At 44.9% G+C, this 13,841-nt stretch overlaps 1 protein-coding gene across 1 annotated transcript in view; it reads right to left on the bottom strand.

Annotated features, from left to right (window-relative positions):
- SLC24A3 (solute carrier family 24 member 3) overlaps window positions 1-12,749 on the bottom strand; it is a 506,585-nt gene extending 493,836 nt beyond the window's left edge. Inside the window, exon 1 of the mRNA XM_080684770.1 lies at window positions 12,147-12,749. Within this exon, the coding sequence (XP_080540896.1) occupies window positions 12,147-12,612 (466 nt within the window). The 5' untranslated portion in view covers window positions 12,613-12,749. The remainder of the gene's footprint in view (window positions 1-12,146) is intronic.
- Window positions 12,750-13,841: the final 1,092 nt, after the last annotated feature.

Genomic DNA, 13,841 nt, shown 5'->3' with positions numbered 1-13,841 from the left:
AATGTTGAAGGACTGAAGGCTTTCCCTCTCAGATCAGAGACAAGGGAAGGCTGTCCACTCAAACTTAACATCGTACTGGAAGTCTTAGCCAGTGCAATAAGGCAAAAAATAAATTAAAAACCCTGGATCTGAATGTTTATAGGAGCTTTATTTATAAATACCAAAACCAGAAACAGCCCAAACGTTTTTCAATAGGTAAATGGATACGTAAGCTGTTGTACATCTGTATAATGGAATACACCTTAGCCATGAAAAGGAATGAACTGCTGATACATGCAACAACGTAGGTAATCCTAGAGGCATGATGGTGAGTGAAAGAGCCATTATCAAAATATTACATACTGTAGGATTCCATTTGTATGACATTCTCAAAAGGACAAAACTATAGTGACAGAGAAAAAATCAGGGGTTAGGAATGGGGAAGGTGTGATTACAAAGAGATAGTTTGAGGGATGTGGGGTGGGGGGTGGATTTCTGTTCTGTATCCTATCAGTTAATTTTACTGTGGGTTAATTTTTTTTTTATTTTAAAAGCAGGATCCCATACATTACATATAGTAGGATACCAATTAAAAAATACATAAGGAAGGACATATACTGCAATGTTGGGAAAGACTGGAATTGGCCTGACCTCATGCCCAAGTTTATTTAAAGTAGGTGCAGTGAGTTTTCTTTCTGCACATACCCCAGCACATGCATTGAAGTTCCACTCAGAGGTCATTACCACCAAATTCCAAAGCCTGGGTTAGTAGGTCCTAGGAAACTTTGCTTTCCTTGGAAGTGATGTTCAGATAACAGACTAGAAATGCAACACTAGAGATTTAAAATCTTGTAAGCTCAAAGGCCCGTAAGAAGAAAAATTAATGGGCACTCATTTTTAAAATGACCAACCATTCTCATGCTAGTGAGGTAATTGCTCAGGTAGAAGGTAAGTCAACGATGTTATTTTTCTCCTAAGGCAAGCTAAGCATATCCTAAAAGCCAGTATGTCTGGATAAACAAATCTCTCATTTTTTACAAGAAGTATTTCACCCTGAAATTCTCCAATTTTCTGCAGCCTTGGGCAAACTACGGCCCGCGGGCCAGATCCAGCTGTTCTATCCGGTTCTCTTGCTCTCTCCTCCGCTCCTTTACTTTGAATTTATATTAGTTCACACAAACACTCCATCCATGCTTTTGTTCCAGGTATTGTAACAAAATAGAATAACCTAGAAAACTAGGTCCAGTTTAAGAACCCATTGTGGCCCTCGAGTCAAAAAGTTTGCCCACCCCTGATCTAGTGACTACGCATGCCAAATCCCAGCAAGATCCCAGCACTTCAGAAACATTTCAGAATTTAAAATAATTTCACTGACAGTTTGCATTAAATATATTTCTAACCTTAATTTTCTGCTTTTTGTTTTCTTATTTACTAAGCACTGAGTCAGAAAACCTGGGTTCTGACCCTAATTTCAATTCTTTCACATCAGTTCCCTTAAACATAGGATCAGATGATAAGACACAATGGTCCCTACATCTCCATCTCTAATATTCTAGGACAGCAATTTCCAACCTTTCTCATTTCATGGCACACATAAACCAATTACTAAAATTCTGTGGCACACTAAAAATGTATTTTTTTGCCAATCTAACAAAAAATAGGTATAATTTTCATTCATTCACACCAGACGGCTATTGTTGTGTTAGCTGTTGTCATTTTTTTATTTGACAATCTGAGGGAAAAGAAGTCAGTGTCCATGACTAAATAGTCAGGTATTGCATGATTTAAAAGTTCTTGCGTTACACCGGTTGAAAAGCACTGTTCTAGGAAATGAATCACAGTGAAAGTAATATTGCAAGGAGCATGGCTAAACTGCTTAAATGAACAAACGACTTAAATGAACTATTTTCACGGAGGATTCATTCAGAAATATTGTGTAAATGACAGAAAAAAAATTGTTCATTAGAGAAACTATTACCTAGCCATGCCTGACCTTTATCTAGCACTTAGCTCAGGTTACAATACCTGGAAGTAATAAAACTGCAATGATTAGGGCAACTCTCCGTGTCCCAATTTCTCTAGTGTACACTGACCTACACTCATGTCCCTGTTGCTGACTTATAAGCAATATTTTGTGTAGAGCAGCATTATTAGTGGTGGAATTTTACTTAATTCTTAAAGCTATAACTTTTAAATTAACTTAATTTGGAATAGATGATAGGAGTTACTTAAGGAATGTAGGGAGTGTGTGGTTCTTAATGGGCAATACATGTTATCCTTGTGATGTTGACTCTGTCCAACATTTTGACTGTGGTGGTTGTGAAAACCTACATAAGTAAAAAAAAAAAAAAAATTGTACAGAACTTAACACACACACACACACAAGTACAGATATAACTGAGGAAATATGAATAAGATTAGTAGATTACATCAATGTCGCTACCCTGGTTATAATATTATACGAGAGTTTTGCAAAATGTTACCATTGAAGGAAATGAGAAAAACTACAAGGAATCCCTCTGTATTATTTCTTACCACTGCATGTGAATCCACAACTAGCTCAAAACAAATTTCAGTTAAAAAGAAGGATATGATGAAAACTCACCTTCCACCTACTAGCCCTCCCAGGAGGCAACAACTCTTACCAGTTTCATGTGTATAGGAGCTAAAAGAGAGACAAGAGGAAGGAAGACAGGAAGGGACAAAGAAAGACTTAAATAACTTGGAATGGTCTTGCAATGTATCGAAATAAGTTATTCAGCCCTGGCCAGTATAGCTCAGTGGTTAAAACATTAGCCTGAGCACCAAGGGATCTCAGGTTTGATTCCTGTCAAGGGAAGGTACCTAGGTTGCAGGTTCTATCCATAGTCCCAGTTGGGGCACGTGTGGGAGACAAAAAATCGATGTGTCTCTCTCACATAGATGTCTCTCTCTCTCTCTCTCTCTTTCTCTCTCTCTCTCTCTCCCTCCCTCCCTCCCTCCTTCCCTCTCTCTTTAAAAATCAATGGAAAAATAGCCTAGGGTGAGGATTAACAAAAAAAAAATTTTTTTTGCAGCTCTTTCTTACTCATAGCTGTCCTTGAGACAAAGTCTTGAGTTTAGGAGTGTGTTTCTTTTTAACAAATCCCCACCCTACCCCAGCTTCCTCTCCCATTGGATTATTAGAAGTAACCATGTCTTTTCCCTCAAGACAGGGCACTGGGTGACCCTTGCTTGGGAAAGCTGACCCTCCCCTGATAAAGAACTAAAACTAGAGATGCAGAGGACACCCAATGACATGGCCCAGTCAGCTCAGCTTACAGAAACACAATCAACAGACTTTCCTCCTTGCAGTTTCCAATCATCGTTTTAATGGCCTCACTTAAATATGAGGAGACACCAAGGATCACTTGACATTCAAAGAAAGCACATCATATGAAAATCAAAACAAAGTAAATAGACAACAGCAACTTGGAGAAACAGACTCTATACAGAGAAAGGAAAACTTCGAAGACATTATTAATAACTTAGGGATATAAGAGATGATTCTGTATCATTGAAGCACAACAGGATGCTACTAAAAATAACTTCCAAAGGAAAACAGAGCTCTTGGAAATAAAAAGATGACAGCAGAAAATAAAAGCTCTATATAAGAACTGGAAGATATGATTAAGAAACTACAGACAGTAGAGTAAAAGGATGAGAGGAAAAAAAAAAAAACAGGGTAAAAGGGATAAGAAAATCAAGTCAACCCAGGAAGTCAAACATCCAAATAATAGACAATCCAGGAAGAGAGAAAAGAGAACTTAAGACAGAGAAAATCATAAAAAGACAAGTTCACAGATATGAAGGACATAAGCTTCCAGATTGAAAGAACCAGGTGAGTGGCCAAGAAAATGCATGAAACAAAACTACACCAGTCATAAACATGATTTTAGTGAACATTATGAGCAAAGCAAAGAGCACACATGTCCTTAGCGGGAAAAACAGATCTCACTCAAAAAAATTAAAAACTGGAACAGCACCTGACTTCTCAGAGGCAAGGTGACACTGGAAGCTAGAAGACAGCAAAACAATGCCTTCAAAATTCTGACGGAAAAAATATATATTTTCTAATTGAAATTCTTGAGCCAGCCTAACTGTCCTCTAAGTGTGGTGGTAGAATGAATATATTTTCAAACCCAAAACGTCTGAAACCTTTGTTTCGTTATTTCCACATCCCTGTCTTAGGAGGTACTTATAGTGTGTAATATGTGATCCTCAAAAATGTATACCACAAAATCAGGAAAGACCAATACATGATTCCAGGAAACAGGGCTTTCAACATAGGAGAGCTGGGGGAAGGGAGGGTGTTGTGGGGGAAGGGATGCAGGAAGAGGCTGGAGGGGGAGCTCAAGGTGACAACTGGGCAGCAGATTTAACCAGCAATCTCTCCAGACTAGACCAGGCCAGAGAATGTGGTAAAGATTTCTTCAGAAAGAGAACTAGACAGAGTATCTAAGCCTTAGATTCTAAGGGCACTGTCTATATGAAGAGGAGATGAAGGCAACTGGAGGAAAGTTTGGGCTTCAATGAGTGGTAAAGTCTTGGAAAACTAAGCAGACCAATATTAACTCATGTGAAGGACAGAAAAATTAAGCCGAGTGTCTTTCCCAGTTCAGCTGCGAACGTGGCTATGATAAGGTAAACACTGACATAGCCCAGTGGTAACAGTCTTGGCTGCAAGTTGGAGCCATCTACCTCACTTTTGAAAATCTCAATGCCACCCTACCAGTGTGGCTCAGTGGTTGAGCATCGACCTATGAACCAGGAGGTAGGTGGTTCGATTCCTGGTCAGGGCACATGCCCAGGGCTGCGGGCTTGATCCCCAGTAGGGGGCGTGCAGGAGGCAGCCGATCAATGATTCTCATCATTGATATTTCTCTCTCTCTCTTCCTCTCTGAAATCAATAAAAATATATATATTTTTTAAATCTCAATGCCCAGGCTGTACCCCTGAGCATCCCATCAGAATCTCTGGGGTACAGGACTCAGCCAAGAGTGAGGTTTAAAGTTATAACCTGGGGTGATCACAATGTGCAGAGAAGACCGAGACCCACATAGCTAACCAAAGGTACAATTCTCACCCTTATGTATCCTACTCACAGATTATGTGTAGCTGCAACTGCTTACAATCTTGGCTTTCCACAGTTCACTATATTCCACCTAAATGCCCTGCCAGAAATCAAAGTCAAAATTCCATAAATGAATGTTTCATGTTCTCACTTAAAAGTGGTACTATTGCCCAGCTGGCATGGCTCAGTGGTTAAGCTTCAACCTGGGTACCAACTCACCAGCCCACCTGCAGTAAAGGAGACCAGTCAATGCCTGGTCAGGGCACATGCCCAGGTTGTGGGCTCAATCCCCAGTGCAGGGTGTGCAGGAAGCAGCCTATCAATGATTCTCTCTCATCATTGATGTTTCTATCTATCCCTTCCTCTCTCTTCCTTTCTGAAATCAATATATATGTATATACTAGTACATACTAATACATATATATATATATATTAAACTGGTGCTATTGACTTCTTAGTGTCAACTTATGGCACCCCGTTTCTCCTTGTCACCCATGCCCCATCTCACCCACTTTGTTCTTACATCAAAGTCCTACTCAAGAAAACTGCTTATTTCCTGCCCTACACACCCTCTGATTCCCCAGCTGACTGCCTCACTACAGTGAAAATGACTCCTGCTTGAGGTCAAACAATGCTGAAACACAAAGGGGAAAATGAGGAGAAAAACACAAAGTTGCAAATATGAAATTCCCTCAAACTAGGTCACAGATGGCTTACTTTACTTGTTCACCCTCTCCTAGAAATAAAGTGATTGACAAGCAAGAAACAATGGCTAGGTTTCATGATTCACATCAGCTCTTTGTGTTGACTTGGACAGTCTCAAATATCTACGTACTGCCATTCTAATCCCACCTCCATCCTTTGTACACATCAATCTCATTAAAAAGCCACGGCTCCATGTGAAGTCCGTGCCTAAAACCTGATCATGCTGCCATCTCCCATGGTGTCTGGGTACCAACTCACCAGCCCACCTGCAGTATACAAGACTCTCCTGCACCTTGGTCAGCACTTGATATTTTCATGTTTTCAGTTTTGCCAATCTGATATTGAAAAGTGGTATTTTCTTCATTTTAAAAATGTGGATTTCCCCAATTACGATGAACACTGAGGATTTTTTTACTTGTATCTAATGGCCACTTGCAACTGCTTTTCTTTGTGGGAATTGCCTGTCTGTATTTTTTGCCCATTTTTCTATGAGTTTGCCTTTTTGTCCCCATCCTTACCAACCTGATTCCTTTTCTATCCCAGGTTCCAGGTTCTGCTGACCACCACCTCTTCCACGCCATGCTGTATTCTCATTTGTATCTCTCATGGTGCTTGAAAATTAGTTACCCAACATCCCTGTTCCCACTAAAGCCTGCACACCATGAACACAATATTCTGGGTGTCCATCTCTGACCCCTCTGTCACCTCGGTAACTAGCAAAAAGCCACAAGTGTTTATTGAATGAGTGAACATAGTTCCCTGTGTCTTTATATCAGTGAGATCCAGGCAGAAACCCACTGAAGGTGTGCCACTGAGAAGAGTTCCACAAAGGGACCATTTGAAAAGGTGGCTGCAGAGTGAGAAAACCAATGAAGGATGGTGAAGCTCCCAGGACTCTCAGTCATGAGGACAATCACCACTCCCAACCATGGAGAGCAAGGAGAGAAAGGTAGGTGGACCCTATGAGATCTCTAGCCACCAAGCAGAGTCTGGATGGTCTTGCCCACCTCTGAGAAATTGTGAGCCATTACCAGTTCTCTCATAGAAAACCTCGTCCACTTGAATCCTTAATACTTCACATTCTAAATCCTACAGAATAACACCATGTTTCAACCCACTGCAAATGATAAACAAAATCATTGCGAAACGAGTTCCACAGGAACCAAAGGCAAGAAAAGGCCAGAAAAACTAGAATTACCTTCCCAGCCGAATCACCCCTTCGCTGTGTGATTTCAGAGATGTTTTCTGAACTCCCCATCTCTCAGTGCCCCCCTTATAAAAGTATATGTACTATTATTATCCCCCCAAAAAAAAATTTATTTTGCTTGAGAAAAAGAAATGCCCTTAAAGAAAAATACAGATGCCAAAATCGTGTCCTATCAGCCAACTTCCACCAGGCCGTGGAATTCTCAACAAATGGCTGGTTTTGCAATTCTTTTGATTTGCCAACCCTCCAGGGTAAAAAAAAATCTTCCCACAAGGTTGGAGGCTTTCAAGTGGAGGAAATCTCTGAGAAAAATCTGGGTTGATGAGCAGCTAAGAAAAGCCAGGAGGAAAGACACACATCTATATATGTTTAGGCAGAAAATAGAAAAAGTTGAAAAGCAATGCTTCTAAAATACCACTTCTATGAAAGCAACCTTCTGTTACTCCTTTACTCTCTGGTTGCCTGAAAAAGGCAGCGTGACTTCCATTTTCTATTCATGTCCTCTTAAGCCCAGACGAGGGAGTACATTGGCCTGCAGCTCTGACCAAGGTGGGCTTGGGTTCAAATCTTGCCCCATGATGAAGGGACACTGGGCAAGGCACTACCTTTCTGCAACTCATTGTTAGCCCATGAAATTTGCTGGGTTGGGGGTAGGATTATAAATTGAAAATAAAGTGTGTGTCAGCCATTGGGTTCCTAACACATGGTAGTTCAATCTATCACAGACACCATAGTTTGAAAATCAAAAAAGCTTTTTTAGATTAACAAATATCTTTTTAACAGCTACTATGGGCTGGGTGACAGACGTGACAAAGGTGAGACAAGTTCATAGTGGCCCTGACCTCCTGACCTTAGAACCTGGTGAAGAGGAGATATTACTCAAGTCGTAACTAAAGAAATACATAATTGCCAACTGTGATAAATGCTATGAAGGGAGGATAGAGCCTGCTCAGAGAGCAAAATGGGGAACCTAGTCTGGTCAGGAAGATCCTGGGCCAGGAAGTGAAGGCTGAAGGGTTAACTACGGCAGTGGTGACAGTGATACTAGCATGTGCTGGAGGCCTTGGCCAGAAGAAGTGTCACCCTTTTGAGAAGCAGCAGAAAGGCCAGAGTTTTGAAGCATGGGAAGGGGAGATAAAGCTGGAGAATCTGGCAAGACTTCCCTGTAAGCCACACGAGGGATGGAAAGGTCACGGTCATGGTCCTCTGAGAATGGAAAACCACAAAGTGAAAGATGGGCTCTCAGGTCTGCAACTGACATTCGCAATAAAACTCCACTGCAGCCCGCTTTTCACTGCTGGATCCCAAGCCAGTTAGATGAGTAGCAATGTTTTCATGATTGCAAGGTATTCCAAAAAATTACATACACACGTATGTTCCAAGAGAATAAGGTGGAAGTGCATTTATTATTTACCATTTACCACCTTGGAAAATATCTACAATTACTTATAAGTTATTATGCCTTTGGATCCCTGGTATTCCAAACACAGGCACGCCAATATCTCCCATTGCACATGCTCTCCTACAGCGTACCCTGACACGCCTCTATTGAGTAAGCGACGGTATCTATCTTCTTGAACTTGGGCTGACATTGCTCACTGCCTTGACCAACAGAAAAGTGATACCATGAAACTCCTGAGGCTAAGACATAAAAATGCCATGCACTCCTACCTTATTCTCTTGGAACCCAGCTGCTATGCTCTGAGGAAGTTCAAACCAAGGCACATGGAGAGGCCACATGTAAGTGTTCTGGTTGACATCCCAGCTGAGGGTCCAGCCAATAGCTGGCATCAACCCCAGACACAGGAGTGATATTGTCACCAGATGACTGCAGACCCAGCTGTCAAGTCACCTAGCCTTTCAATCTTTCCAGCTGAGGCCCCAGACATAATGAAGCAGAGAAAAGCCATCCTTCACTATGCTGTTTGAGCCAAAGTATCCATAAGCAAAAAAAATAACTGTTTTATACTCATACATGTGGGGTGGTTTGTTATGCAGCAATAGTAACTGGGAGAGAAAGTATCTCAAAGTATGTGTGTATGTACTAATATATGTAAAAGTAGATAGATAGATAGACAGATAGATAGATAGATAGATGTATAATTTTTCTTATTCACTGTTCACCTCTCAGGACCATTCTTCAGGGAATGGTTACTTCTGAATTAAAACCCCTGTACTTTATCCACACCACTTCTAGAAAAAGATGACTAGGTTCCTTACTTCAAAGAATAATTAAACACTTTAAAAACTCAAAACATACAAAAGTAATCCATCCTCACTGCCAAAAAAAAAAAAAAGAAAGAAAGAAAAAGAAAACACTTGTTAGCAAATCTGACAACTTATTTCAATTGGCTTTGAAAACAGAGATCAAAAACGAGATCTCCATCGGCAGCAACTAAACAGGGCACCCAGGCTCTTTCCTTCTCTGCCGCTGAAGGTTCACACAGCTGCAAAGAGTGTTTGCAGATTAAATAAGGCGATGCGTATACAGTGCACTTAGCACAGTGACTGCCTTTTAAGAGCCCACCAGATTCCAATTATCATTATTCCTTTGTTGTGAGAATTAACATTTTTCTTGATTCCAGTGTTTAAATTTAACAATGCTCCTGTTTCATCGCAGCAGAAAAGAATCGATACTGAGTTTGGTTAAATGTCAAGAAAGGGATTTCAGATTCCATACGATTAGAAATATTATACAACATTATGTAACATAACTGCCACAAATCTCTATTTAGGTTTAGTAAAGGACTGTCACTTTCATTAAAAAAAAAAAAAAAAGTCAATATGTGTTAGAAAAGAGTGTTCTGTGAAGTTACACTTAATCAGTGCATGCCTTTCAGGTGAATAAATCAAAATATTACCTTTGATCCTTAGGAAGGTACCCCCTATGTGGTTACATAAATATTACAAAGCTGCACCACATGGAGATACGAATACCAGGGGACAGAGGTGACATCAAAGAGCCAGGTCAACTCAGGTCAACTCAGGCTGCTTTCTTCCTCTGCTCAATTGCTGTGTGACCTTAAGCGAATCACTCAGCCTCTCTAAGTCACAGCATCTTTTTAAAAAGGCTAAATTCCAAACTTTTTTCCATCAGGTAGAGTAGCACCAAGTTTCCAGCCTGATACTCACTATTCAAATGCCTATGTTGAATGACAACCTCCCAAGCAAAATAATCACTTGCAGGTTCACACGCTTTAATATCTTTGAAATTACCTCAAAAAAACCTGTGCCTTGCTGCAAAATATTGCTGTGCATCATGCAATGAAATTATCAATATGTAATAGGAAAAAACAGTGATTCGACACAGAATTATGACTAGCATGTCATTTGGAGGAAATAAATGGAGGTTGGATAGCATCTTCTTAATACTGTCGGCTTTTCTCTGTTATCTTCAGGTGCTTGGTGTGAGGGTCTTCTTAAGCCCCACATTTATGGTAGGGGGTGGAGAGAGGGAAAGAGAATATGAATTGTATGAAAAAGAGAGATCCAGAGAAGGAGTGAGGGGAAGGGCTATGCTATGGAACTAAATCTGAGTCACTGGCACCTGAACAAAAATGTCACTGCTAGGGAAACCATTTCAAAACGACATTCTAGTCACCAGGTTTCCAGTTTGCAGAGTGTCTAACACTCCCTCCCCCCAAACATCCCAGGTATAGCCCCCTGCCACTGATGAACATAGTTGTATGGGTCACATTCCCCATCCTGAAAAATGTCTTTTCTATCCTGGAAAGCGGTGGGAACTCTATGACTCATAGAGCCCAGACATGCAAGAAAAATGGCCGGCATGTAATTAACTTGGAATGGCCCTTTCCAAAGGTGGCATGAAGTACAGACTGGCTTTGAGTCAGAGAAATTAAGATGGAAATGGGGTTCATAAAAACCCTCTTGGTGAGAATTGGCAGATCTGACTCTGCCCTGGGAGAGGGGTCCACTTCGCTCACCCAGCACAGAACCCTACCTGATGTCAGTCCCCATCGCCAGACAACCCAGAAATCAGGAGCAATAGGGAGAGCCGTGGAATCTTAGCAGCTTCACTGAAGACCAGAGCCGACTCTCATATTACCATATATGATGAAGTCTGTCAACAGGTCTGCGAAGGCCTGAACCAAGATGGACCATCTGCTTTCCCCACGAAGCACGAGACCAGCCAATTTGGGGGAGATCCCTTAATTGATGGCACCTTTAAAAATATCTTACCATCAACATCCAGATGCCTTTATTGTGCACTTCATAACACCTTGTGTTAAAGCTATGTCTCTCTTAACACCAAAGCACTATTTGTAACTGCTTTTTCTCACAATTATTTCTATGACTATTTTCCCAGGAAACATACCACTTGAATGGCTGGGATATAAAACCATTTTACAACAATTATTCTTCCAAGTCTTTCCTCTGTTTCTTAGACAGCTGCTCCCCAGGGTCCAAATTGTTTTCCGTGGACAACTGTTCTGAGCACATTTCTCCACAAGAGCTATTTCAGCGCAAGGAAGGCCAAGGACAAAGATAAAACAAAAGTTGTGGGTGAGAAGGTGGCCCCACTGCAGGGCACCGTGAAAGCAGAGTCCAAACCCTTTATTCCAGAACGGCAAGTCCACAAAATGGATCAGTCTTCCCAGTGACTCGTTAGTTTAAGAGAACAAGTCCATTCCCAAACCCTAGCCAGTGGCCAACACTTTTTTCTTCTCTGGAAGTTCCCAGCATCTGTTCTGGAAAGGCCGGTATGGAGCTTTCTATCTGGTCCAACCTGTGCCTGTTCCATATGGAGAACACTTGGCAACTATGTGTTCACCAGTCAACCAGTCCTGTTCATGTCCTCAACCCAAAGAGTGTACAGGTGGTTACCTGCACAGGTAGCGAATCTTACCAGGTCACTTTATTGGGGGACTTGCTTAGGGGAACAGTCCCTCCAGCTTGTGGCTGAGTCCCTCCAAAAGACACCGGTAAGGGTTCCCAGGGCCAGCCAACAACCCAGCGTGCTAACTACTCCGTGCGCGGCGCCCGCCTTCAGGGCCCTCTCTGACCGAGCCCCACGGAGGGGCAGTGGGATTCCTCGTGCCCGGCACCCGCGCCCCTGGCCCAGCCTGCTCGCCCGTGCCCAGTCCGGGAGCCCCGAGCCGCTGGAGCCGCAGCGCCCACTCAGGGCAGGCGGCGAGCACTCACCATTATGTTCTTGCATGCTTGACAGCGACCAGAGCAGCAGCGCCACCAAGGCCAGGAAGCAGAGCTGGCTCAGCAGAAGGTCCCTCCGGCGACTCCGGCGACGCTCGCGATCCTCCTCCTCGGGCGACGGCATCCTCGGGAGGCAGGGCAGCGGCCCCAGCGGGGGCCCCGGCGGGCGGCGGCCGCTCTGGTCGCGGGCGGCCGCGGCGGGGACGGAGGCGGGAGGCAGTCCTGCGCTCTGCAGCCGCGCGTTCTCGCTGCGCTCCCGCCCAGCAGCCGCTGCAGCCTCCTTTGCCTCTTCCTCGCCGCTGCCGGTCTGCTGGTCTTGGTCCTCGTCGTCGCTATCGCTCAGTCCCTCCTCTCCCTCCTCCTCCTCCTCTTCCTCCTCCTCTTCCTCCTCCTCCTCGCCTCGGGCCCGCGCCGCCGCCTCCCGGCGCTCGGGGTCCCTCTCCTCCTCGCGCGCCATGGCTCCCACGCTCGGCGTCCGCGTTCGGCCTCGGGCGGCGGCGCGGTGGGGGCGGCGGGGGTGGCCGGGAGGCGGGGGCGGCCGAGGAGGAGGAGGAGCAGGGACGGACCGGCGGGAGGAGGCCCTGCCGCTGGCCAAGTCTGCCGGCTGGCGAGGCCACCCGGGCTGGCTCCGGCCTCACCGGCTGCAGGAGCGCTGGACGGGACCGCCCGCCTACTCCATGGTCCGCGCGCGGGGAGCCGGGGCCGAGCGGGGCCGGAGCGCGCGGGAGCACTGAGCGAGGCGGGAGCACGGAGGGAGCAACTCCCCGCAGCTTGCAAAGCACAGGGACTCGGGCGCGGGCGGGGGGCAGCGTGGGACTTAGCCCAGCTCTGGCCAGCACCGCGCAGAGGGGGCGCATGGGGAGAAGACAGCTGAGGAGGGAGCCAGGTGCGCTAGCCTTCTATCGTTTCTTGCCAGGGGAAGGGAAACACAAACCGCCACTGAAAAGCCAGTCACCAGGAAAATGGATTCACTAGAAACTTTCGGAGAAACCCAGGGTTTCTTGAGCTTACTACCTATCCTCTGCCCAGAAAGCGGGCGCCGCGCGTGCAGTGCGCTTGGCTGCGCTCGCCCAGCTACCCGCCTTGCCTCCTCCTGTGGGCCTCCTGGGTTTCCCTCCGCCCCCTTGTGGGGATCCCCCTGCACGCCAGTCTCCGGACCTGGAACTGGGCTCCCCAGAGGCTCTTGGCTCACTGGGGGTGTCCTGGCTCCCTCCTCTGGCCCGGGCCTGCAAGTCACTCCTTGATACTACTGGATAAAGCCTCAAGCTGGGGCTAGGGAAGTGGGGCAGCTGGCACTGTCCCTGGATGAGGCAGCCTGGGGGTCCCTGGCCAATGTTGGGAGGAGGCTCCTAGGCTTCAGGCTTTCCTCAGGAAGCTTTAGCGAGCCCCTAACTCTGAGGTCAAAGCCCTAGTACCCACACTCCCTTGCCTCCAAGGTGTTGACTCTCCCAGGGCCAGGCTAGGTCCACAGCCCTGCAGAAGGTAAGGTGTGCATTTAGAGAGGACACCTAGTATGTCAGGCACACCCACCCTCCTCCTCAGGTTTCCTGGCTTCTTCAAGGTGCCTACTTAGGGCTGCTGGCTGGGATGGCTGGTGGATACAGCCCTGAGAAGGAGATGCATTTTTGGTGAGGCTGAAAACTAAAGGGCTTCTTAATAAAAGGGTCACTTGTAAACCAGGTGTCT

Source organism: Plecotus auritus (assembly GCF_963455305.1).
Source record: "Plecotus auritus genome assembly, chromosome: 8".
NCBI classification, from domain to species: domain Eukaryota; kingdom Metazoa; phylum Chordata; class Mammalia; order Chiroptera; family Vespertilionidae; genus Plecotus; species Plecotus auritus.
Note: the sequence above shows the minus strand (reverse complement) of the source record. Positions and strands in the feature narration are given on the sequence as shown.